Source organism: Rhincodon typus, chromosome 30 (assembly GCF_021869965.1).
Source record: "Rhincodon typus isolate 14 chromosome 30, sRhiTyp1.1, whole genome shotgun sequence".
In the NCBI taxonomy this organism is placed as follows: Eukaryota; Metazoa; Chordata; class Chondrichthyes; order Orectolobiformes; family Rhincodontidae; genus Rhincodon; species Rhincodon typus.
Window position 1 is genome coordinate 24595351 of NC_063361.1, and position 24852 is coordinate 24620202.

General features: G+C 40.3%; 2 protein-coding genes across 2 annotated transcripts in view; one reads left to right on the top strand and one right to left on the bottom strand.

Moving 5' to 3' along the window:
• Positions 1-16695, bottom strand: part of cntd1 (cyclin N-terminal domain containing 1) — a 32536-nt gene extending 15841 nt beyond the window's left edge. Inside the window, exons 1-8 of the mRNA XM_020511669.2 lie at positions 16623-16695; positions 7650-7943; positions 7326-7401; positions 6727-6895; positions 6450-6612; positions 1847-1991; positions 863-959; positions 669-717 (exon numbers count right to left, since the gene is read on the bottom strand). Coding sequence (XP_020367258.2) covers positions 669-717; positions 863-959; positions 1847-1991; positions 6450-6612; positions 6727-6895; positions 7326-7401; positions 7650-7839 — 889 coding nt within the window. The 5' untranslated portion in view covers positions 7840-7943; positions 16623-16695. The remainder of the gene's footprint in view (positions 1-668; positions 718-862; positions 960-1846; positions 1992-6449; positions 6613-6726; positions 6896-7325; positions 7402-7649; positions 7944-16622) is intronic.
• LOC109912278 (cytochrome c oxidase assembly factor 3 homolog, mitochondrial) lies at positions 16501-23829 on the top strand. Its single transcript, XM_020511677.2, has 3 exons — positions 16501-16822; positions 16943-17185; positions 20665-23829. The coding sequence occupies exons 2-3, from the start codon at positions 16993-16995 to the stop codon at positions 20769-20771; spliced, it is 300 nt and encodes a 99-aa protein (XP_020367266.2). The 5' UTR covers positions 16501-16822; positions 16943-16992; the 3' UTR covers positions 20772-23829.
• The last annotated feature ends 1023 nt before the right edge of the window (positions 23830-24852 follow it).

Genomic DNA, 24852 nt, shown 5'->3' on the forward strand with positions numbered 1-24852 from the left:
AGAGAGGTGGAGAGGTTTAAGAAGGGAATTCCTGACCTTGGAGACTAAGTAAATGAATGATGGCTGCCAATGGTGGAAAGATGAAACTTGGATATGGGCAAGAAGCCAGAGTGGAGGAGCACCGAGATCTTGGAGTGATAGGAAGGAACAAGATCGTAGAGCAGTATGAAAAACAGCATTACACTATCCATTCTAAGGACTTTAATTCTGGTTGTTGTAAGTGTGTCAATTAAATTACCTACTGAGATTTTATGCTTCAGGCAAACATACGCTAGTGCTTCAATGGTAATTTGGTTATAAAGCCAAAATCAGACAGCTAATAACTATTTCCTTTTTACATAATTTTCCTTTCTACATTTTTTTTCTGGGAAAAACTTATCTTCATATTCCTGAGAAGATTAAATGCTTTCTATAATCAATCCTTCATTTATGAATTTGATTTTAAATATTTAATTTAGAATTGCTTGTGGTGTAATTTAGTTCCATGTATAGTATAAGAATAGTACTAAAGGACAACATTTTTGACAAACTGCAATTCATTGATGTATAATTAACAAAACCACTGCCATTACGGCACTGACAACATTCAATATCCATTAACATTGGAATCTATGTTAAATGACTTGTTCCTGGAAACATGTTGTTTAATATTACTTGAGAAAACTCACAGATGCTTTGTTCTGTTACACCACTAATTGAAGCCAGCTGCTGCACAACCTTTTTTGTAAAATAAGAAACAAAATTAAGATCACTTTTTGTGACAACTTATTGCTTAATTTCTGTTAGGAAAACAGTTAAAATCCTTAAGAATAAAAGTGAATAATAAATTCACTAAAATATCAATGCAACCACTATTTACTACCTTGAACCATGGTGTGTAGTTCAGTATGAATGCACTTGTTCCAATGACCCCAACAGCTAGAAGCATGCAATCTTCCTTCACTGTCAAAAATTTTGCTCTATGGTAAAGTTAAACATTATTTAATGTTGTATTTTTCTTAAAACAAAGGGAACATATGAATGACTTGCATAAATTAAGGATGCAAACAATTGTTAGCTAGAGGGCTGCCTGCCATTCTAACTTGTTGACTGAGTATCTCTGATCTACAGTGGGTCAACAAGGTGTTTCACCATGGGAGTTAATGCAAAGCCTAATCATTTTTCTGTACTTATGGTCCAGGGTGTTTCAACAGAACTTGAGATTTTCTTTCACATTCCTGAAAAATAACTCATTAAGGAGATCATAACAGGAGTAATGCTGTGATGCAGATATGCTGGCAACTTCATGCAGAAGTCTTACATTTTTAAACTTTTCATTAAATAGCCCCAACCTTACCCTAGGATTATCTTTTGAGTATTCTCAAATCTCCCAAATATTTATCATAATTCTTAATATTTCCTTTTACCCGGTTTTGTACCTATGCCGTTTATTGTCACATCTTAACTGCCAACATTTACAACTATAGAATTAAAATGCTTATACTACCATGGTGCTACATCAGTACTGGAGAAAAATTAGTCACAAAGTCTAGAAGGTTTCTTTGTTTGGCGGCACCAGGGCAGCGGGGAGAAGGAAGGAAGGTTAAGAGTATCAGAATGACTCTAACTGAAGGGAAATCTGTTTTTGACCTGACATGACCTATGATTTATAGCAAAATCTGGATTGAATTAGCCCCTCTGTGTATGACTGCTTTTTGTTGCAAAGTTTAACTTGAAGCTACATTTTAATATAAGCTGCAACACATTTTGTAAACAGTGAGCCTCTGTTTACTTGCGTTTAGAAAGTAAAGAACCAAAATGCTTTAAAATAAAACTTGATTCCAATGTGACAAAGAAAAATACTTACCTTTGGAGTTCACTAGGTATAGCATTTTCAATAGCAATTTTTAGTAAGTTTTCATAGATGGTGTTTCTCATGAGGTAAACAAATTTAAGCACCTTTAGGGAAATACAGTGTAGATACTTAACTGGAACTGATGGATCATTGTACCCTTTCAAAAACAAAATCTTAAATTAGTTATTTTGGAAGTATCTTATACTGAAATCTAGTTGTTTAAACTGCACAGGAATGAAACTTAAAACAAAAACATGGATGCTGGAGAAATTAAGCAGGTGTAGCAGCAATTGTAGGGAGTCCAGTGATTCATCAAAACTGATAGCAGCTGGGAAAAGGTGCTAAATACGCTAAAGATAAGCTTAGGGAGTTGGGAGAAGAGGGTAGAGGTGAGTGGATAGGTGGAGATGGATCACAGAGAAAGAGATGAAAGGGGTAAAAAGCAGATGAGTGATTATTGATAGGCTTCCCAGGAGAGAAATTGAAGAAGTGATAATGAGACCTAAGGATAGGAGAGAATGGGTAGAATGTACTGAATGAAACCCATGTAATATTATAATAAAGGTTATTGAATTTTTATGTTGTCTTAGAGGCTGCATGGTCTCAAGTCAAAAATAAGATACTGTTCTTTGAGCTTGTTCTCAGCCTTGCTGGAATGCTGCACTACCCCCACAACAAAAATTTTGGCATGGGGGACATAGTGGTGTGTTGAAGTGGCAGGCACCTGGAAGCTTGGGATCATTTTACAGACAGAACATTGCTGTTCTGCAAAGTGATCACCCAGTCTGTGTTTCATCTCCCCATTGTGGAGGAGACCACACAGAATGGTGAATACAGTAGACTAGATTGAATGAAGTGCAGGTAAATCACTGCTTCACCTGGATACTAAGGAGTGAGGTAAACAAGCAGGCAGTACACCTTTTGCACTACATGGGAAGGTGGTGGGAATGGATGAGATGTGGACAAGGATGTCCCGAAGGGAACAGTCCCTATGGAATGTGGATAAAAGAATGGAGTGGAATATGTGCTGGTCCTGACTTCCCACTGGAGACGGAAATGGTGGCTTATAATCCTTTGGATGCAGAGGTTGGTGGGATGGTAAACGAAGACCAGGGGGACTCTATTCTTGTGTGAAGAAATGAGCAGGGGTGAAGGTAGAAGTGTAGGAGATAGGTCAGAAACAGCTAAGGGCCTTGTCAACCATAGTAGTGGGGAATCCTTGGTTGAGAATAAAGGGTGGACATTTCTGAGGACTTTCTGGAGAAGGTGGTGGCATCGGAGCAGTTGTGATGGAGAAACTGGGGCCGTGGCATGGAGTCCTTACAGGAAGCAGAGTGTGAGGATGTATCGTCCAGGTAACTTTGGGAGTTGGTGGGTTTGTAGTGGATATCAGTAGCCAGCCTATTCTCCAGAAATGGAAACAGAGGAAGGGAAGGGAAAAGTCAGAGATAGACCAGCTGAAGGTGAGAGCAGGCTGGAAATTGAAAGCGCAATATTAACATACCCCACAAAGAAACAGGCATAACTAGGGCCTATGCAGGTACCCATGGCCACACCTCTGTGACATACAATGCTCCTCAGACAGTTGTTCTCCTTGCATCCTGAGATCCGCAAGCGGTGCTTTGTGTATTTGGTGATGCATATTCTCAACCTCTCCCGCCACTGGTACCATCTCACGCTGTCTTGGCTGTCCTGCTGACCAACGCCAGTTCCACTTCATTCTCTAGCTTGTTTGACATTCTAACAAGAAACTTTCTCTTCCTTTCAGGCATTAAGGAACACAAGCTGAAAAACAAACTCAGCATACCCAGGGCCCTCCACAACCACCTTCCCCTTTAACTCCACCCTTTCTTCTAACTCCAACTCTTCGAGTACTTACTATCCCTTCTGACCTTCCACACTCTGCTGCATATTCTGTACTCAGCAAAAGTCTTAGTTTTATCCCTCTGTACACCCATCTCAATGAATTTCAGGCAGGACATGACTTTGAATTCTTCTTCTGTCATCTCTGCTTCCGAGCCAATTTCTTTGGATGTGTGTCTTCTTCCCCATCTCGCAGATGCCTTCACCTGCCTCTAACACTCCCTCCACCTGAAACCCACACCCCCCTCCAGCCTTTTGACTGAACTCGACTTGTTCATTTGAGAACTGTGCACGTTACATTAGTCACCCTTATTTGTCCCTCTAACGCATTCAAACATACCCTGTATCTCCCTCTGAATTGACGGCACTATGCTCTCACATCCAATCCTGATTTTTGTCATCAAGCATGGCGACAAGGATGGTGGTGTTGTTGATGTCTAGAGTTCAGGATGCTACATTGTGGAGACTAAGCACCAGCTCACAAACATTTCTTCCTCTTTCCCCCAGACTACAACCCCACCATTGAGCACCAGGCCAAAGAGTCACCATCCTCATCTTGGGATCTCCCCCCGACGGCCTCCAAGCTCACAGTCCCCTAATCTCTTATAATCCATTTCTACTTTCTGCCCAAAATCCACAAACAGGACTGTTCAGGCAGACCTATTGTTTCTGCCTGTTCCTGCCCCACAGAACATATTTCTTCTGACCTTGACTTAATTTTTTTGTCCCCTTGTTCAGCGCACACAACACCTGCCCCCCGCGCCCCCAACCCCATTCCCACAATTCTGCTGATGCTTTATGTTGCTCTCATTTTTTCCATTTTGTGGGCAGCAGCTGCCTCCTCTTTGCAGATGTGCAATCCCTTTACATATCCATTCTCCCATCAAGATGGTCTTGGGGTTCTCCACTTCTTCCATCCACCATCACCCTCTTCTGCCCAGGCAAGCTCATCCTCACTTTGAACAACAGCTCCTTTAACTCCTCTCACTTTCTTCAGATCAGAGGTCTGGCCACAAGTACCCGCATCGGTCCCAGTTTTGCCTGTCTCTTTGTGAGGTAATGGAACATTCCTTGTTCCAATCCTGATCAGGTTCCTCCTTACAATTCTTTCTCTGCTACATCAATGTCATGATCTGTACTGCTCTCCCCTGGTTCAGGACCGGAAAAATTTATCAATTCTACCTTCTATTTCCACCCTGCTTTCACCTTTGCCTGGTCCATCTCTGACTCCTGTTTCCATTTCTGGCAAAATTCATTTCAAAACCATCAACTCCCACAGTTCCCTCCACTGTACATCCTCAACAGCCTGCTTCCTACAAGGGCTCCAGCCCGTTCTCCCAGTTTCTCCATCTCCATTGCACCTGTTCTGATGATGTCACTTTTCACAAATGGGGCCTCAAATGTCCACCTTTCTCCTCAACTGAAGATTGTCCACTAACATGGTTGACAGGGTCTCTGGCAACGTTCGACCCATCTCTCATACTTTGGCCCTCGGCCCTTATCTTCCCTCCCAGAACAACGATGAGGTTCCCCCGGTCTTCACTTATCATCCCCACCAGCCTCTACATCCATAAGATTGTAAGCTGCCATTTCCGTCATCTTCAGCGGGATGCCAGGACCAGTCACATTCACCTCCTTTGTCAGCGTTCTTCAGGACCTTTCCCACCGGGTCATGCTAGTCAACACCTCCCTACACCCCTTCCTATTCAATTGCAGAAGGTGTTACACCTGCCTGATTACCTCCTTCCTCCTCACTAAGGTCCTAGACAGAGCTTCTTAATGTTGCAGTGATTTACTTGCACTTCATTCAATCTACTCTACTGTATTCGCTGTTCAGCATGGTCTCCTCTATATTGGGGAGATGAACTGCAGACTGGATGACCACCTTGCATGCCACCTATGTTCTGCCTGTAAAATGACCCCGAGCTTCTGCTACCTGCCACTTTTGCCACGTGTTATCCCACGCCAACATTTCTGCAGCAAAGCCGCTGCAGTTTTCCAGTGAGCCTCAGTACTAGCTTGAAGAACAGCATCTCATTTTTTGCTTGGAGACCCTGAGGCATCTAGGACTCAACATACAGTTCAATAATTTTAGAGCCTGTTTCAATCCTGTTTGTTGTTACCCACCCCCAGCATCCTCGTGCTACCATGACATCGGTTGCTTTTAACAGTCAACCTATTCTCTCTCACTCACTCTCAGACATGTTATCACATTTTTAAAAAAAATCTAAAGAACTGCAGATGCTGGAAATCAGAGACAAAAACACAACTTGCTGGAAAAGCTCAGCAGATCTGGCAGCATTTGTGGAGACTGAAATGTTAACTCTGATTCCTGCCCATAGATGCTGCCAGACCTGCTGAGCTTTTCTAGCAATTTCTGTTTTCGTTCCTGTTATCGTATTACATGAGTTGCTTTCAACATAGCCTACACATTCTCTCCTACTCTCATTATCACTTATTCAGCTTCTCCTGTCATGATCTACTTTCATATCTCTCTCTTCCTCTGGACTCCATCTCCATCTATCCACACACCTTTCCTCTTTCCCAACCCCTCCTTCAGCATAAATACCACTTTTTCTGGCTGCTATCAGTTCTGAAGAGTCAGTAGACTCAAAACATTAAATCTGCTTTATCCCCACAGATGCTGCCAGACCTGCTCAGTTTCTCCAGCAATTTCTGTTTTTGACGCAAGTTCAGTATTTGGTTACAATGCATTCAATTGTTAATTAGTGATTATATTCTTCTCACTCACCCATGACTTCTAATAGTATTTCAGTGTGAGTGAAAGGGGAAGGGACATTGACTTGAAAATTCAAAGTTTCAAGCACAAGTAGTTCTGAATCCAGAAGGTCTTCCTTCTTATACGAGTAACCAAGTGACTGGAGAAACTTCAGGGCCATGCTAATATTAACAATCTGGGAAAATAAATAAGGAAAGAAATGGATTGCATTTGTGGCTCCGGTCAAACATTAAGATGCAATTTTATTTTACGTAAATGCAGGAAAAGATCTGATGATGCAATACTTTACCTGGTAGTGGAATGAGATTTTGCTTGCTATTTGAACACACGACATGATCCGTAGTACAAAATGCTCTTGAATTCTATCCTGCAATTGTTCCCAATCAAGTTTTTCAGCATTTTTCTCAGATCCTGCACATGTAGATGAATACAGTTTTTCAATGTACTGTATCATAAACCTGTAAAATTAAATAAGTTATAGCTGATCTCATGATAAACCTTACTTTAAAATTAAAGGACTGTGAAATCAGACTTAATAATGACACATGCTGTTGTCTTCTCAGTATTTTTCACCAGTAACAATGACGATGCCAAGTAGGTGAAGCAGCCAATTGCATTGAAGTATTCTTAGTAACCCAGGAAGTATGATGTTTTGTCCTTCACTCGTAATCATTTTTTTAATGCAGTGATGCTTAAACATTGCACTGTATGTCATATATTATGATGCTAACTGCATCAAATAAAAATCCAATCAGTAAACTGTTTTATTCTTACAATTCTGGGAATGGTTCATTGAATAGGTGTTTTCCCAGCCCATGCTTCTATTTTAGTAAAACAACAGGCTCATTTTCCAAAACAAAATCATGACACATATCATAATCGTTTTACCTTTCCAATAGCTCCACAGCTTGATACCTTGTAACCTGATGAAGTCCCAGTTGCTCACAAAGAAGGAAAACAAATTCTGTGACATGGAATAAAATAAAAAGTAACAAGAAAGTTGCAAATTGATCAAGGTAAGTTAAGTGATTACACGTTTACAGTTGTTGATTTATGGGCTCCTGTGGCACAATGGTTGTGTCCCTATCTCTGGGCTGGAAGGCCCTGGTTCCAGTCCCACCTGCTTCAGAGGTGTGTCATAACACATCTGAACAAGTTGATTAAAAAATATCCACCATTACTGGCTTCAAACATAAGTACTCGCACACCTACCAATTAAGGTTGTCTTTTTGAAACAGCCAGCGTGCTGAGAGAGGTTCAGCAGGTTATTTTCATTCTCCTTGGCCACATCAACCAGAAACTCTTCCAACATCTCGGGGGGAACGGCGCTGAACGACAGCTCTGGAGTCTTTTTGCTGCAACCCTGGCTTTCCTCTGTGTTTACAGCCACCACTTTACTCATGGCCACACAACACCTCGGCCTTTCTCGAGCTAAGTGCCAGTGACTTCGTAAACGTTGCAAAGCCCAAGGAACGTAGCGACTTTGGGTTGTCACAAGACCTGGAACTGCCAAGACAGGTTTGTAAACAGAACACATTAAATATTTCCGAAACGACTGTCGATGTCTGGTTCCTGGGAAGGTGCTAGAATAAGACAAAGATGGCGTCTTCTTCCCTCTTCACGCGCGCCGAGCCGGCTTAACTCTACTCCGCCTGCGTGTCGTGCCTCCTTCAGTTTCGAGCCAAACCACCTGCGCCGTGTACCGGGACGTTATCCCCTTGTCGCGCTGAAAGACGCCTGCGCAGTGTGTTGGCTGCCGGCTTCTAACCTCGAGCTGCAGCCTCGTGGCGCAGCCGTTGGTTGTTCGAATTGGAGGCGGGAGCTCGAGCAAACGGGCAAAAAAACCCTACCTGTTGGGCTTTAGTAAGAGGAGGGAAAATGGGTGAACTTGAGGAAACAAACAAAAAAGCTTTCACGTATATAACCTCAGCATGTTTCGAAATGATTTACAGCCAATGAATTAAGTTTTGCATTAGCCTTTGCCGTGTAGCTATCACAAACTAAAATCCGTGTATCGCCAACGTATGTGAATGTGGTGAACCATGTGATAATGAGCGGATTTCTCTGTGATGTTGATCGAGGACTTTGTATTAGCTAAGACACTGGAGATAAATCTCTGCCCCACTTCAAAATGGTGATGCCACAGGATCTTCTGCGTCTACCTGAGCAATCTGATGGGACCTCAAAACGTTGTCTCATCTGTTGGCACCTCTGACAGTTAAGGACCCCCTCAGTACCTGGACCGCCATCCCCCAGTCAAGTCCTGGAGTGAAACTTATGAATTGGAGACAAGAGACCAACCAATTGGGCAGTGACCGGCACTTAGATGACAATAAGACAAAAGAGCTGAGGTAGATCATTCAATGAGATATTGAAGTACATGATAATGGTACAGTCACTATTTGTGATGCAAGAACTACAACAAACAATTTTGAAACAAGCAAGATCCTACCAACTCCATAGTGTGATGGTGGCCAAATAATTAGTACCTTTGCAATGTTGGTTTTGGCATTAGATGTGGACCAGCACACAAGGAGATCACCCCTTGCTCTTCTACAAAACATATGTGCGCCAGAATCTGACATTCTTCTCAGTATCAATATAGTTTCAAGCCAGTTGGTGAGATAATAAAGTTTACTCAAAAAGGTATCACTGTTTCTAACTACCTAGTACTGCAGCTCTTTTGACATTTATTTTATGCTAGCAAGGTCAATTCTCAACCTTTTCGCAGCAACACTGTCAAAAAGAAAACAGTCATCCACATAACATTCTATTGGCAACCTTTTTCTCAGATTGCCTTTGAATAAAATTTCCTTTTGAACATTGATAAACACATCCTGTCTCTATTGGATCTACTAGTGCCATTCAACAATTCAAGTATTTTTAACTACCTTTTTAATTTGTTGGCTTCCCAGACCAACAGACAACATTTATGATTCTTTCCCACCCAAGTATTTGATAAACTCTGTAGTAATCCAGTTTGACTGTTGATCCAAATCACTCCTGACATACTCCACTTAATGTCTAACCCTATATATTTAATGGACCGCAAGGTCTCACTTCCAATTTTAAATTCCCTTTCTATTTTATCACGTTACTGAAATTCCACACAACCTTTCTGACATACATCATAAGGATGTTTGCCAGTTTTTCCCTCTGATACCAGTACATCATTTCTGGGTTGCTCTAAGATGGTTTGTGCAATTGTGGTTAGAAGTGAATGACAAAAGTCATCAGCCTGACAAGAACTCTAGTTCCTGAACAAGTGAACAGCTTGTGGGTGTGAACAATATAGAGAGAACCCTTCGGACTGCTAAACCTGAAGACGGCTAGTTTTTTTTCTCAACAGTTGGTGTAAACTGTTACATTTAACAGGTAACTTTTGTAGGTAGTGTGCCAATCACCCTGTGCATCCTGCAAGGAAATGAAAGAACCTGGAGAAAGGAAGTTGAAAAGCAGAAAATCTTAGAGTGGAGGTGTAAATTGGACTTCCAGGCTAAACAATAGCCCATTCTGGCTCTGTGTGTGTTTATTGCACCCTGAGCTCCAGATTTTGTCCAGTATTTTAGATGTTGGAAAAGTCCAGTATTTTAGATGATGGAGATTTTTGCTCAATCCTATACCTCGTAATTATCCAACATATGTGTATGTGAAGTGCAAGGTGCCTCCTCACTTTTTAGAATATGTTCAGGTTCTGTAAGTTTGCAATCAGTGCCACTTAACTTCGAATCCAACCAGTTTGGTCACCGTGCTCTAAAATTACATGTTTTGCCATCACTATCAGGCAGTTAGGACTGGGCAATAATTGTGGCCAAGCCAGTGACACCCACATTTCATGAACAAATAAAAAAATCTATAAATTTATTACTTTCCACTCTTCCTGCCCTTTTCGAATATACTATGTCACCAGGTTAAAATTTATTTTTGATTGTCTTATATGATATCAGATAACTTGCTAAATTTTCTCTGAAACCTCAACCAAAATAAATGCCCTTCTTCCTGCATGCTGCACATTAATGCGCACAGAAAAAGTGGAACTAATCCCACCCCAAATCCTGCCCAGTGAAGCAGTTGAGGCTACTTCGTTGAATGTTTTTAAGGCAATGGCAGATAGATTTTTGAAAATAAAGGAATTAAGTGTTATGGCAAGCAGGTGGGTAAGTGGACCTGAGTCTACAAAAAGCTCAGCCATGATCTTATTGAATGGCAGAGCGGACTCGATGAGCCAAATGGCCTACCCCATTCCTATGTTCTAAACCAAGGGACAATTGCTTATTTGCAAAGGAATCAATGGATGTGTCCCAAAAAAAAAACAATTAATATAGATTCTAGTCCCCATATGAGTTCTTTACATGGACTGCCATTAATTACAAATTGGTTAATTTACAACATTGTTGTTCAGCTAGGATTTTGTGAAGCTTTCTCATCTATTACCATGTGATTCATTTTACAGAATTGTTACTGAAGGGACTTTCTGTTACCATGTTCATTCCAAAGTGTTCATAATTGTCCCTAAATTCATCATTGGCAAATTCTCCCCAGACAGGAATTTAGCTGATACTTTCAGTCTGGTCCTTATCCATTTCTCTATTAACTTGTATGTTTTTGTAGATTGATTAAATCTAGTTGCCATGCCTATGAAGTACAAAATGAGAATTTATTTTCCTTATCTCAGCATCTTCAAGTGCTTTGCTACACATTATTTCAAGTTTCTTGCTATTGGGAGATCAACTATAGGTCATGATGGTGTCCTATATTTTTTACATATGTTACATTTATTGGTGATCTCGTCTACAAATTTAGTGTACTCACCTTATTCATGCATCCTTTGGTAAGATTTTTAAGCTGTGAGATGATGGATGGCCAAACTGCTTGATGTAGTTTAAAGGTAATTAGCCTTTTTTTTTTACCTTTAAACTCCTATGTCTTTGTGCTAAAAGCACCTGCCTAATATTTTGCTGAGAGAAGTTAGGTTTTGTTAAATGTTTAAATATGTAAACTAAATCCACTGACTTAACAAAAACAGTTGCCTTATTCTGTTTCTTGATCAATTTCATTTCAGCCTTTTTCATAGACGGTCTGCTGAACAGTAAAGGTAGTTCACTTGATACTATGTCTGAGCAGGTAAAATGTTTAGCCTGGCCATTTTACAGGGAATGACCACTCTTTATAAAGATTTCAGCACGTTGTTATCCTCAATCCTTCTAAAGTAAGCAGAACTCTCGAATTTCTTTACTTTGATCCTTGTTACTTAAAGAATCTAGGTGCAATTTTTAACCAATCCATTTCACACACTAGATGTGCATCCACTGTCCAACACAATGCAGTTGAATCAGTCTGTGACTAAAACATTCATTATTACGTTGCTGCTTCTTCTAACAAGCACAATTCCCTCTGCCTGATTAGTATTACAGTCCTCTCCTTCTGAACCTTTCCACTTTCTGTAATTTTGCTCACCTTGTTCTTTCATTTAGAATAATTCGTTGTGTAATGGTATTTTGAGTCACATTTAAAATAGCTGTTGACCATATCCTGGGCATTCCTGGGGTCCTAGATGTTGGTATGTTCGCCGAGCTGGGAGGTTTGATAGCAGATATTTCATCCCCTTACTAGGTGACATCCTTAGTGCTGTGGAGTCTCCTGTGAAGCACTGTTGTCTTGTGCTGGTTCGAATTTATATGGTCTGGTTTTTGCTTCACTCAAACCCTGAATTCCTGGGGTCCATCCTTCAATTATAGTTCTCCGATTCCTGTTGTCTGCTGTGGGTATCTCTATTCTTCAATATGATGATTCTCCTTCCCTAAAGCAGTTTTTGTTTATATGTGAGGAGTCTTGCATTGCTGCTACCATTAGATTTTCCATTGTTAGTATTACTACTGAATGTCCTATTTAAGCCATGGAGGACCCTGAGAATGAACAGTTTTCCTAGAATTTAAAAAACTTCAGACAGCTGTTCCAAAAGTGTATTTCTTCCTGAAACCCTAACTCCAATTAATACTGGGAGTCTATCCATGTTCAACATCTTAGCTCAGATGCATAATTTAAAGGCAAGCACTGAATTAGAAGTGTCCAAGTACAACTTCTGAATATTGAATATAGTCTGTTAATTTCCGTTCTATATTCTTCTATGGGATATCCACCTCACTTATGAAACTTATCAAAGTTTGACCATACCTCATATAAACTTAATGGGTCATCTTTCTTTTACATTTTCATTCATTTTAACAGAATTTTCAAACCTTCCTCAGTGTACAATTGTTGAGCTGCTAGGTCTGAAAATAATTTACAGATCTTCTTTCTAGCAGGAAGCATTAGTGCCAAGGCAATAGTTTGCCTGTTCTGTGTAAGATGTGGCACATATCCACTTCATTTTTCTATAAATGTTAAGATAAAGCTTTACATATCATCAGTAGGAAACAAAATCCCAACATTTTGCACTTGTTTTCAACAATTCTTCCCCAAAATAACTCAAATTACAATCTTTTGTCTGAAAATAACTCTTAGGTTCCAATTTGACCTTTATACAACCATCCTTTCCTACCAATATCAATTTGGATCCAAGCCTGCCAGTGCAATTGGAAACAAGACGGGCTTTACTAACTGCTGAAAACTGTACAAGGCACCAGTCAGACCACAGCTGGAGTACTGTGAACAGTTTTGACCCATTATCTAAGGAAAGACATTGGTCAGAGCATTGAAGGCAGCATTGGAGGCAGTCCTGAGAAAGGTCACTAAATTGATTCCAGTTATGGAGGACAGTCATATGAGGAAAGACTGATTTGGTTGAGTCTCTACTCATTGGAGGTTAGAAGAATGAGAGGCAACCTTACTAAAAGATGCAACATTCTTAGGGGACTTGACAGGATAGATGCAGAAAGGTTGTTTCACTTTGTGGGAGTGTCTAGGAACAGAAAGCATAATCTTAGAATAAGGGCTCATCCTTTTAAGACAGAAATGAAGAGGAATTTATTCTGCCAGAGGGTAGTGAATCTTTGGAATTCTTTGCTGCAGAGTTCTATGAAGACTGGGTCATTAAGTAAATTCAAGGCTGAGGTGGACAGATATTTAATCAGGGAATCAAGGGTTATGAGAAAAAGGCAGGGAAGTGGTGTTAATTGTCAGTTCAGCCATGATCACACTAAATGGCAGTGTAGACTTGACTGGCTAAATGATCTATATCTGCTCCCATGTCTTACGTTCTACTGAGTCTTAAAGTTCCTTCCACCAACCAATCCCATTTGTTTGCCCTTTATATTATTCATTCACGAGTGTCACTTCCTAGGCCAGCATTTATTGCCCAATCCGCAACTGCTCAAAGGGCAATATTTACCCTTCAGTCAATTAATTAATCAGCCCCAATCATCAGCATAACTACTTTCTATTTTAAAACTGGAGAGGGAAGACTTAGCCCTTGGTTCAACATTTAATCCGAAAGATACTCTAGCAGTACGGCATTGAAACGTCAGCCTAAATTTTGCACTCAAATGGGAGTTGAATCCAAAACCTAACTACTTATTCTGTTGGTGAGAGTGCTGCCAGCATGAGCCACAGCTGACAGTTACAATGTAACTGATATGAAACCAAGCCCCAGGGTTTGTGCACTATCACAGGTTATACATGAGTTAGGAGTTGAATTTTTCAATAGTGTCCGCAATATTATCTGCAGAATTCACCAATATAAGCAGTGAACCAATAGAATTTAACAGAAATAAAGCTAAAACTGTCACTTGTATAATTATGAATGGCGGGATACTGTGATGCTAATGTGGTATCTCAAAGCTGGGAGAAAATATTTAATTATCAACACTTGCTTTTCTTGTTTTTACTCTTCCCCAAAAACCTTGGTATGGAAACAACATAGGTTCTCTGAGAGGGAGAAAATACTGCTTATATGGTTCATGATGTGAAGGATGCTGGTAATGGATGGCTTCTTTTGATCAATATGTTTGAGGTTCAAGACAATTGAAGGAATGGTTGAGAGGATTTATAGATAATATGTATTGAAGGTGATTAATTAAATTCTATATTTAAAGGTGGGTATTAAAAGGGAAATAGAGAAGAATAATATTTAACGGTTGCTTAACTTGTCCACCAAAATGATAAAAGTTTCAATCTTTGAGTGGAGTTTTTTTTAACTTTTGTACATATCAAAATATTGCTTTACATTTTCTTTACATCTTCTTTAAAGAAATCTTCTTTACATTTACTTTATCTGCTATCTCTTAGGGAGCTGTTAATGGAACAAGCCTCGAGGACAGCTGATTTGGGAAATAGACTAGTCAGATTGAATCTTCCTTCAGAACCGAGCGTTTAGCTGCACTATTGAAGTAACGTATGAGTTTTGTCAAGGTGCTGAACCAACCTGACATGTTATACAAAAAACAGTCCAGACAAAAGGTAATTGTCCTGAAAAGTTAAATCTATTTCTCTCTCCTTGGTGCTGCCTAATTTACTTCCAACATTTTTGTTTTAAATTGAAATGGCTGATTTATTAATGAGTTAAACCTTTGAGTACAGGGTATATTTTCATAATTTGTGGAATGTACTAAACTTAGAATTACTGTAAATTGTGAGGAGAATAATGCATAATTTCAAAAGGACATAGACAGGTTGGTGGTGTTAGTGGATAGGTGATAGAAGAGATTCAGTGATGTGAAGTGTGAATTGATGAATGGTAGAAAGAACATGGAGAAATAATATGAAGGGTACAGCTCGAAAGGGAGTGCAGGAGTAGAGGGACCTAGGTGTATGTGTACATATGTTAAAGGTGACAAGCCAGTTTCAGACAGAAGTTAATAAAACATTCAGTATCATAGGCTGTATTAATAGCAGCATAATGTACAAGAGAAATAATGAACTTATGAAAGACACCAGTTTGACCTTTGCTGCAGCATTGGGTCCAGTACTGGATGCCACACTTCAAGAAGGATACAAAGACATTGAAAAGAATGCAGAAGAGTTTGAGAATGGTTCAATGTATGAGGAATTTCAGTTATGAATTCAAATCAGAGAAATTGGGACATGTCTCCTTGAAGAGAAGGCTAAAATGAAATCAGATGGAAGCATTCAAAATCATGAGATATGGACAGAGTAAATAGGGAGAAAATGTTCCCACTTCTGAAAAGACCAAGAAAAAGAGGGCACTGATTGAAAGCAACAAAGCAAAAGTGATACCTAAAAGTGATTCATGTAGTGAAGGTTTTGTGTCTGGAATGGGCTCCCTGAGTATGTGAAGGCAGGTTCAGTCAGGCATTCAAAAGGGAATTAGATGGTTATTTGAAAAGGAATAATATGCAGCGTTACAGGATGAAGGCAGGGGAATAGCACGATGTGAGATGCTCACTTGAAGAGCTGGCACACAGTGGGCCAAATTGCTTCTTTTTGCACCGTAACAACTTGGATGATCTGTAATGGTAAATGGTGTTTCATAAAGGGTAGTGAGGAATGGGTTTTATACACAGATGGCTCGACTGCTCGTTCTTTATTTACTGCTTCTAAACTCAACTCTGCATTGTATCAGCATTGAACAATGTCATTCCTGAACTATACTAGTTTGTTGTTTGGTCCTTTAGTGCCACCAAGTGGTTAAAGGTCAGAGGAAGTTCTGTGGCCTCTTAATATAACTTACTCAACAGCATGGTACCTTTAATATTTCAAAGTGTATCATAGATGCATAATGCATAACCCTACAAAAAGACAGAAGCAGTGTGAAGGAGGTATAAGGAGGAACACTGAAAGTTTGATCAAAGGGATGTGTTTTAAGGAAAGTCTTAAAAGAGGAGAGATTGGAAGGAAAAACAGTTTAGTGTTTGCATCACATCCATGATATTAAAAATCATTCGTTAATCTTAATGATTGTCCCTCGGTAATTCTGCAGCACAGATATATGTTGAAAATGCTTCTCTTCATTTGGCTCATTTCAACATTCATTTACTGACCAGCATATTTTGTCAGTAATAAATTCAAGGCTGAATTTGGGCATCATATCCAATTCCCCACCTTATCAAGTCACGTCCACCCGCCACCTCAAGGCGCCCTGACCGACATTGTCTCCCAGTCAGGCAATGTTTCTTTAGATTTAACTCTCATCCTTGTTTTTGAATCTCCATTGCTATGCTCCTAACTCTGTAACCGCCTACAGTCCTGCAAATGTCTGAGAGATTTCTGCACTCTCCAATTCTTTACCTTAAGGATCCATGACAGCTGATCCACACCACTGACAACTCCATTTCGTTGACTTGATCCTAAGCCCTGGAATACCTTTCCCAAACTTGACCTCTTTTTCTAAAAAGAACTTCGGTCAAGCATTTTGTTTTACAAATGTGGTTTAAGTATATGTAAAATAATTAGCGTTGGTGATATTTAATTCAAGTTATTGAAATAAGGTAACTTAACTTTCCATATCTGGTCTTGTTTCGTACCTGAATATGTTTTCTCCGTTATCTGATCATTTGAAGCTAGCAAGTAGATCAAATCGCGTTGCTGTTTTGATTTGCCCTCTTCAGCGTTCCGTATTTGACCTTCCGCAAGCAATTCTCGTTGGTGATTTGACAAAATGGCGGAAATGAATTCTCGAGGAGGTTCGGAGTTTGCTAAACGAGTCGACCCGAAAAGGGACAATTTGACCAAGGAACAGATTGAGTTCATGCAGAAAGTCGAGCTGGCTCAATGGCATAAAAACATGCAGAAAAGGCGCGGAAGGAATGTAATTACAGGTTTAGCTATCGGGGCAATCGTGTTGGGCATCTGTATCCTTCTTGCGTATTGAATGGTTTGTTGGAGGTAAAAGTATGTCTTGAGCTTGGGCATTAATCATAGGTACATTTGCTTTGCTGTTAACTAACAGGCTGATTTGTGCGATTAAATCAAGTCAAATTGTATGGTGGATCGCTTCTACGGCAGTTTCGTGCCACCATACCTATCCACACATTAGCAGAATGTACATAAAGTTTTCATATTTAAATAAGAGCCCGATTAGGCCTTTCAGACCCTGGGGCTTGTACCATTTTCGATGTGAATCATGATTGATCTGTTCGAATTCGATCCACTCATTTTGCTTAATTCCCTAAACTAATAAATAGCAATCTATCGATCTCAGATTTAAAAATACTATTTGAGCTAGCATTTGTCACCTCCTTGGGAAAGGGTTCCACACTTCTGGCACCCTTTGCGTGACAGTCCTTCCTAACTTCACTGAAATTCAGAATCTTCGCATTCACCCAGTGCGACACAGGATGTAATATATGTGATATAAGTAAGGATGTTGGTAAAATTGATAGCCGCTGGGAGAATAGGAGCTGTGCATGATGGTGGGCTTCATGTGAACAGTGCTGGAACTCTTTGCGAACAGAATAAGAAATACTACTGTGAGAGAAATGTTTAAACTAATGTGGCAGGGAAGAGGAAATAAAAAAAAAAGTAGGAAGAAAAGAAAATACGTACTTGCAAAGAGGATGGAAAAGGGTGAGAGGGAGGAGGCTTAGCAAAAAACCCTCAAAGAACTGCAAGTGCTGGAAATCTGAAACAAAAACAGAAATTGTTGGAGAAACTCAGCAGGTTCGGCAGTGAAAGACCTCTGAACCCAAAACTCTAACTCTGTTTTCTCTCTATGGGTGATGCTGAATCTGTGGAGTTTCTCCAGCAATTTCTAAGATTGTTTGACAGATGGGAGTTTGAATTCTGCTATATTAGTGCACAACATGACAGAATTGATGGTGTTCCCACAATGCACCCAGACAATGCAGACTTTCTAGTTTAATTTATTTTTAATACTTGGAAGGTGATCATGCTGGATCCTCCCCTGGATAATTAGATGGGACAGGAAGGTAGTTGGGTAAGTGGACATTTAGGATATATCCAAAAATTAAAGGATAAAACTAGTCCAAGCATAAGAATGTATATGTGTTCAAACAAATGAATTAGGAGCAGTAGATGCACAGAGGGTAATGCATATATGAAATGAACTGTGAGAGGAAGTGGTAGAGGTGAGGGTACGATTACAACATTTGAAAGATATTTGGACAGATACATGGGTAGGAAAGGTTTAGAGGGATATGGGCCAGATTCAGGAAAATGGGTCTAGTTCAGTTTAGGAAACCTGATCAGCATGGCCAAGTTAGGCCGAAGAGTCTAATTCTGTTATGTGTGACTATGACTCGAGACCATTTAGTCCCTTTGAGACCATATGATATAGGAGCAGAATTAGATCATTTGACCCATTGAGTCTGCTCCATTCGATAATGGATAATGTGTTTTTCAACTCCATTCTCCTGCTTCTCCCTGTATCCCTTGATCACCTTACTAATCAAGAATCTAACCAACTCTGTCTTAAATTTGCTTAAAGACTTGGCCTCCACAGCCCTCTGCAGCAATGAGTTCCATAGATCAACCACCCTCTGGCTGCAGAAATTCCTCCTCCTCTCAGTATCTCAGTTCTAAAGGGTCGTCCCTTCACTCTTACGCTGTTCTTTCGGGCCCTATTCTCTCCTACCAATGGAAACATATTTTCTAAGTCCACTCAATCCAGGTGTCTCAGTATTTTGTAAATTTCAATCAGATTCCACCCCCCTCAATCCTTCTAAACTCCATTGAGTACAGACCCAGAATCCTCAGCCGCTCCTCATATGACAAACACTTTACCCCAGGGATTATTCTTGTGGACCTCCTCTGGACCCCCTCCAGGGTCAGCACATTCTTCCTTAGATGTGGTGCCTAAAACTGCTCTCAATATTCCAAATGCAATATGACCGGAGCCTTGTCCAGCCTCAGCAGTACATCTCTGCTCTTGTATACTAGCCCTCTTGAAATTATTGCTAACGTTGCATTTGCCTTCCTAACTGCAAATTGAACCTGCATGTAAGCCTTAAGAGAATCCTGAACTAGGGCTCCTAAATCCCTTTGTACTTCAGATTTCTGAAGCCTTTCACTGTTCAGAAAATAGTCTATGCGTCTATTCTTCCTACCAAAGTGCAAAACATCATACTTTACCATGTTGTATTCCATTTGCCACTTTTTTGCCCACTTGCCTAGTATTTGCATCTCCTTCTGCAGCTTCCCTGTTTCCTCAACACTACATGACTCTCTACCTATCTTTGAGTCATCTGCAAACTTCGCAACAATGTCCTCAGTTCCTTCATCCAGATTGTTAATGTATACAGTGAATAGTTGTGGTACCAACACTGATCCCTACGGAACTCCACTATTCACTGTCTGCCATCCTGAAAAGACCCCTTTATCCTCACTCTTTACCTTTTACCAGTCATCCAGTTGACTATTCATGCCAGTACCAGTTCCTTGCCCCTAACACCCCTGGCTGTTTTCTTATTTCACAGCCTCCCATCTGGCACCTTGTTAAAGGACGTCTGAAAATCCAAATATATTGTGTTCACTGGCTCTCCTCTGTCTAACTTACTTGTTACCTCCTCAAAGAATTCTAACAGATTTGTTAGGCATGACATCCCCTTGACGAAGCTGTGCTGACTCCACTTTATCTTTCCCTTCTTATTACTCCGCAATCTCTTCTTTAATAATGGACTAAAATCTTACCAATGACCGAGGTCAGGTTAACCAGCCTGTGGTTTCCTGTCTTCTTAAACGGGTATGTTACATTAGCCATTTACCGGTTCTCTGGGACTCTCCCTGACTCCAGTGATTCCTGAAAGATCACCACCAATGCTTCTACAGTCTCCTCAGCTATCTCCCTCAGAATTATGGGGTGTAGCCCATCTGGTCCAGGTGGTTTTCCGCCTTTCGACCTTTCAGCTTCCCCAGCACTTTCTTGTAAGTGATGGTCACCACACTCACCTCTTTAAGTTCTGGTACCTTGCTGGTATCATCACTGTGAAAACTGATATAAGGTACCTCTTCATTTCCATTTCTTTCTGCCCTATTACTACTTCTCCAGTCTCATTTTCCAACAGTCTAGTGTGCACCTTTTAGATTCCTAAAAAAAAAACTCTTGCAGTCTTCTTTTATTTTAATAGCTAGCTTGCTCTCACACTTCTTTTCTGTCTTTTCTTTCTTTTGTTTGCTGTCAAATGGAACAGCAGTGCTAAGGTTAATTATTAAATTATTTAGTATGAGAATACCTGAGACACATTTGACTTCTGTTATGCTAATGGTAAGAGCTTATTATTTCTTATTTCATAAATTGAATTACACCAACAAAGCTTTAGATTTTGAATGGATTCAAACAAGTATTTGTATATTTCCTTCATAATCTCCCTAGATGGATACACATTTTATTCGGTATCACAGGAACGTTTTTTGGATGATTTGGAAGAAGAAGCAAAAGGTGTTCGAGCAAGAAGTAATTCTAAGACTTCAGTAAACTGAAACACTTAGTTTGCGTAGTTTGTGTATTTCTGATTTATGACTGGTTAAATTGAACAACTATGCAACTATTATATATTAGCGGAAATTAAACATGGTGGATCAAGATGTACGTTTTTCAGAGTGCACAGAGGTTTTTATTTTCTGTCTCTGTCTTTGACTGCCTTTATCCAGAAGTGATCTTGTGTTAGTCTAAACAAAGATACAACTTATTAAATCTATGACTTCTGAGACTTGTATATGGCAAAATTAAATGTATACATTTGCTGCTGTAATAAACTTTGATTATAATTATCTTTCCTATCCCATTGACAGTTTGAAAAGTATAAAAGTTATGATTCATATTATGAAAAGTTATGTCATGTCCTACTAATTCCATAGCAATGAAATTGAAGTCCACACTGTGTAAAAACTTTTCATAGAATTGAAAAATTTAACATGAATGAGGTGATAATGTTAAGCTCCTTGTCATTAACAAGTTATTGATACCCATACAGGTATTTAAATGGAAGAAGCAAAAACCTGCTCATGTTCTCAAAAGCTATGACTACAGGAACATTTTTTGCTTTTGTGGCAGGATGCCCAAATCAATTTAGTGATTCCATCTTTTCCAGTTCTACAGTAGTGTTCTCTTTAAGATTTTCTTGTTGCCACCGATTAGCTTTTTCCTCCCACTGTACAGCTCCTGAATTGTTTACGGAGCAGCTATATATGCATAGTACTTAACATGGAACTGAACTTATTAACCTTCCAGGATGCTATTAAGCTTAACATGAGTACAGCTCTACAGCGTTATTTTCATTATCATGTTTTTAAAATTCTTGTGTGGGATGTGGGCATTGCTGGCAAGGCCAACATTTTTTGCCCGTCTCTAATTATTTTTATTGACTCATGGAATGTGAGTGTCCTTGGTTGGACCAGCATTCATTGCCCATTACTAGTTTCCCTTGAGGAGGTGGTGGTGACCTGCCTTCTTGAACCGCTGCCATCTATTTGGCGTAGGTACGTGCACAATGCCCAGGCATATCCACCCAGGGAGGGAGTTCCAGGATTTTGACCCAGTAACATTGAAGGAATGGTGATATATTTCCAAGTCTAGATTGAGAGTGGTTTGGAGTGGAACTTTCAGGTGGTGATGTTCCCATGTATCTGCTGCCCTTGCCCTTCTAGATGGTAGTGCTCATGGGTTTGGAAGGTGCTATCTAAAAAGCCTTGGTGAATTTCTGCTGCACATCATGCAGAAGGAGCACACTGCTGCTACTGAATGTCAGTGGTGGAGGGCATGAATATTTGTGGATGTGGTGCCAATCAAGTAAGCGCTTTGTCCTGAATCGTGTCAAACTTCTTGAGTGTTGTTGGAGCTGCATTCATCCAGGCAAATGGGAAGTATTCCATCACGCTTAAGACTTGTGACTTATAGATGGTAGACAGGCTTTGGAGAGTCAGGTGCTGAGTTGGTTGCTGCAAGATTCCTAACCTCTGAGCTGCTCTTGTAGCCACAGTACTTCTCTGACAAGTCCAGTTCAGTTTCTGGTCAATGGCAAACACACAGGCTGTTGATAGTGATGGAATTCAGTAATGGTGATGCCATTAAATGTGATGAGGTAATGATTACCTTCTCTCTTGTTGGAAATGGTCATTGCCTGGCACTTGTTTGGTACATGTTACAACTTGTCAGCCCAAGTCTGGATATTGTGGACTGCTTCAGTATCTGAGGAATTGTGAATGGTGCAGAACATTGTGCAGTCATCAACCAACATCCCCACTTCTGATTCTATGATGGAGGGAAGGTCAATGATGAAGCAACTGAAGATGGTTGGGCCAAGGAGACTACCTCGAAGAACTCCTGCAAATATGTCCTGTAGCTGAACTGACTGACATCCAACAACCATAACCATCTTCCTTTGTGCCATGTGTAACTCAACCAACAGAGAAGTTTCCCACCCTGATTCCCATTGTCTCCCCATTTGCTAGAGAGCCACACTCAGTCAAATGTGTGACAAAAACAGATGTTGCTAGAGAAACTCAGCAGCATCTGTGAAGAGAAAGCAGGGTTAATGTTTCACGACCAGTGACCCTTCTTCAGAACTGATGGCAGCTAGGAAAAAGGTGGTATCTACGCTGAACACTGGGTGGGAAGGAAAAGTAGTGAGGGGAAAGGCAGAGATGGAGCGCAGAGACAGACAGAACAACAGTTAGGGAGATAAATGGATTGATAATAGTGTGCTCAGGAGAAAGAAAACCTGATAATGGGGACCATTAGTAAGTGAAAATGGGTTGGCTGTGCTTAAAGCAGCTCAAGTCATGACAGGCTGGGGTGTGGGGGTGGGTAAAAGGACATAGAAGAGGGTGTACAGGTTCTGAAATTATTGAACTCGATACTGAGCCCTAAGGGCTGCAGGGTTCCCAGACAGAAAATGAGATGCTGTTCTTCCAGCTTCCAGGTGAAATAACAACAACAATTTGCCTGTATTTCATTCAATCTAGTATACTGTATTTGCTGCTCACAACATGGTCTCCTCCACACTGAGTAGACGAAACACAGGCTTTATGGAACATCTATGTTCTGTCAGCACAAATGACCCAGACCTTCCAGTTGCCTGCTGCTTTACACACCACCGTATTCCCTGGCCAACATTTGTGTCTTGGGCCTGCTGCAGCGCACAGCTTGATTATGTACAGTAGAATAAGATCCTAGAGGATTGTATGGCTAGATGAGGTTACAGAGATAGGAAGACGTGAGACCCTGGAGCGATTTGAAATCAAGGCTGGGAACTGTAGTAAAGAACAGCAACGATACAACAGCAACAAGCCTTTTGTCTTTGTCTCTGCTTTAAAAGAATTATTGTGCTCTTGCCTCAAATGGCCAATTTACTCCTCTTTTCCCTCCCTAACACGGAAAAAGAACTGCAATCTAATAACTTTTCTAGAGGCCAGCTCATCAAGATCATTGCCACACCGATGTTGAAATTACACGGTATTTTCTGTTAAAAGTTTGGGACGTGATGAACAATTCTCAAATTTTACAATTGCTGAATAAACTTGAGAAATGTTAATGTTGCATGTTGGTGTTGAACATGTCCTTCATTGATGAACACAGTTGTATAGTATCTGGATTTGAACGACTCAATTGTATTATTCTGTGAAATATTATGGTAAGTTAAAATTAAAACCCAATTTTTATAAAGTATTGTATTCAAGAAAATAATTACGTTGTTTTACATTAGTAAATCAGGAACTATATTTCGTAGCCTTCCGTATGTGTGAACAGATTCTGATACAGCACTGTTTGCCAGTGTTGATGGACAGAAAAGATATATCACTATTGAAAGATCATGTGATTCTAGTTTCCTGCCCAACACCCATCTGCCATACAGCATTGAAACTACATTTATATCGCTTCTTTAACATAATGCCCAAAGAGCTTCGCAAGGATACTATCGCAAGATCAAATTGTTAATCTCATTCTAATTTATGGGAGCTATGCTTATATGCAAATCAGCTACTGTGTAACCACACTGACTACACTTCAACAGCAGTGGACTGATAATGAATAAAAATTTTAAATGGGGAGCGTGACACAACATAAAACAAGAAAAGTTCCAGAGGTGGCTGGACTGAGGAAAACTGGGAGTTTGCCTTCATTAGTCAGAACATTGAGTATAGGAGTCATGTGAGATATTATGTTCCAGCTGTACAGGACATTGGTGAGGCCACTTGGAATACTGCATACAGCTGTGGTCACCCTTCTTTTGGGAGGATGTTGTTAAACTGGAGAGGGTGCAGAAAAGACTTACAGTGATGTTGCCAGGACTGGAGGGTTTGAGTTATAGGGAGAGGCTGAATAGGTTGGGGCTTTTTTCCCTGAGCATTGAACGGTGAGGGGTGACCATACAGAGATTCATCAAATCATGAGGACATGGATAGGGTGAATAGTCAAAGTCTTTTTCCTACAGTGGGGGGAGTCCAAAACTAAGAGGCATAGGTTTAAGGCAAGAGGGGAAAGATTTAAAAGGGACGTGTGGGGCAACTTTTTCATGCAGAGGGTGGTGCATGTATGGAATGAGCTGCCAGAGGAAGTGGA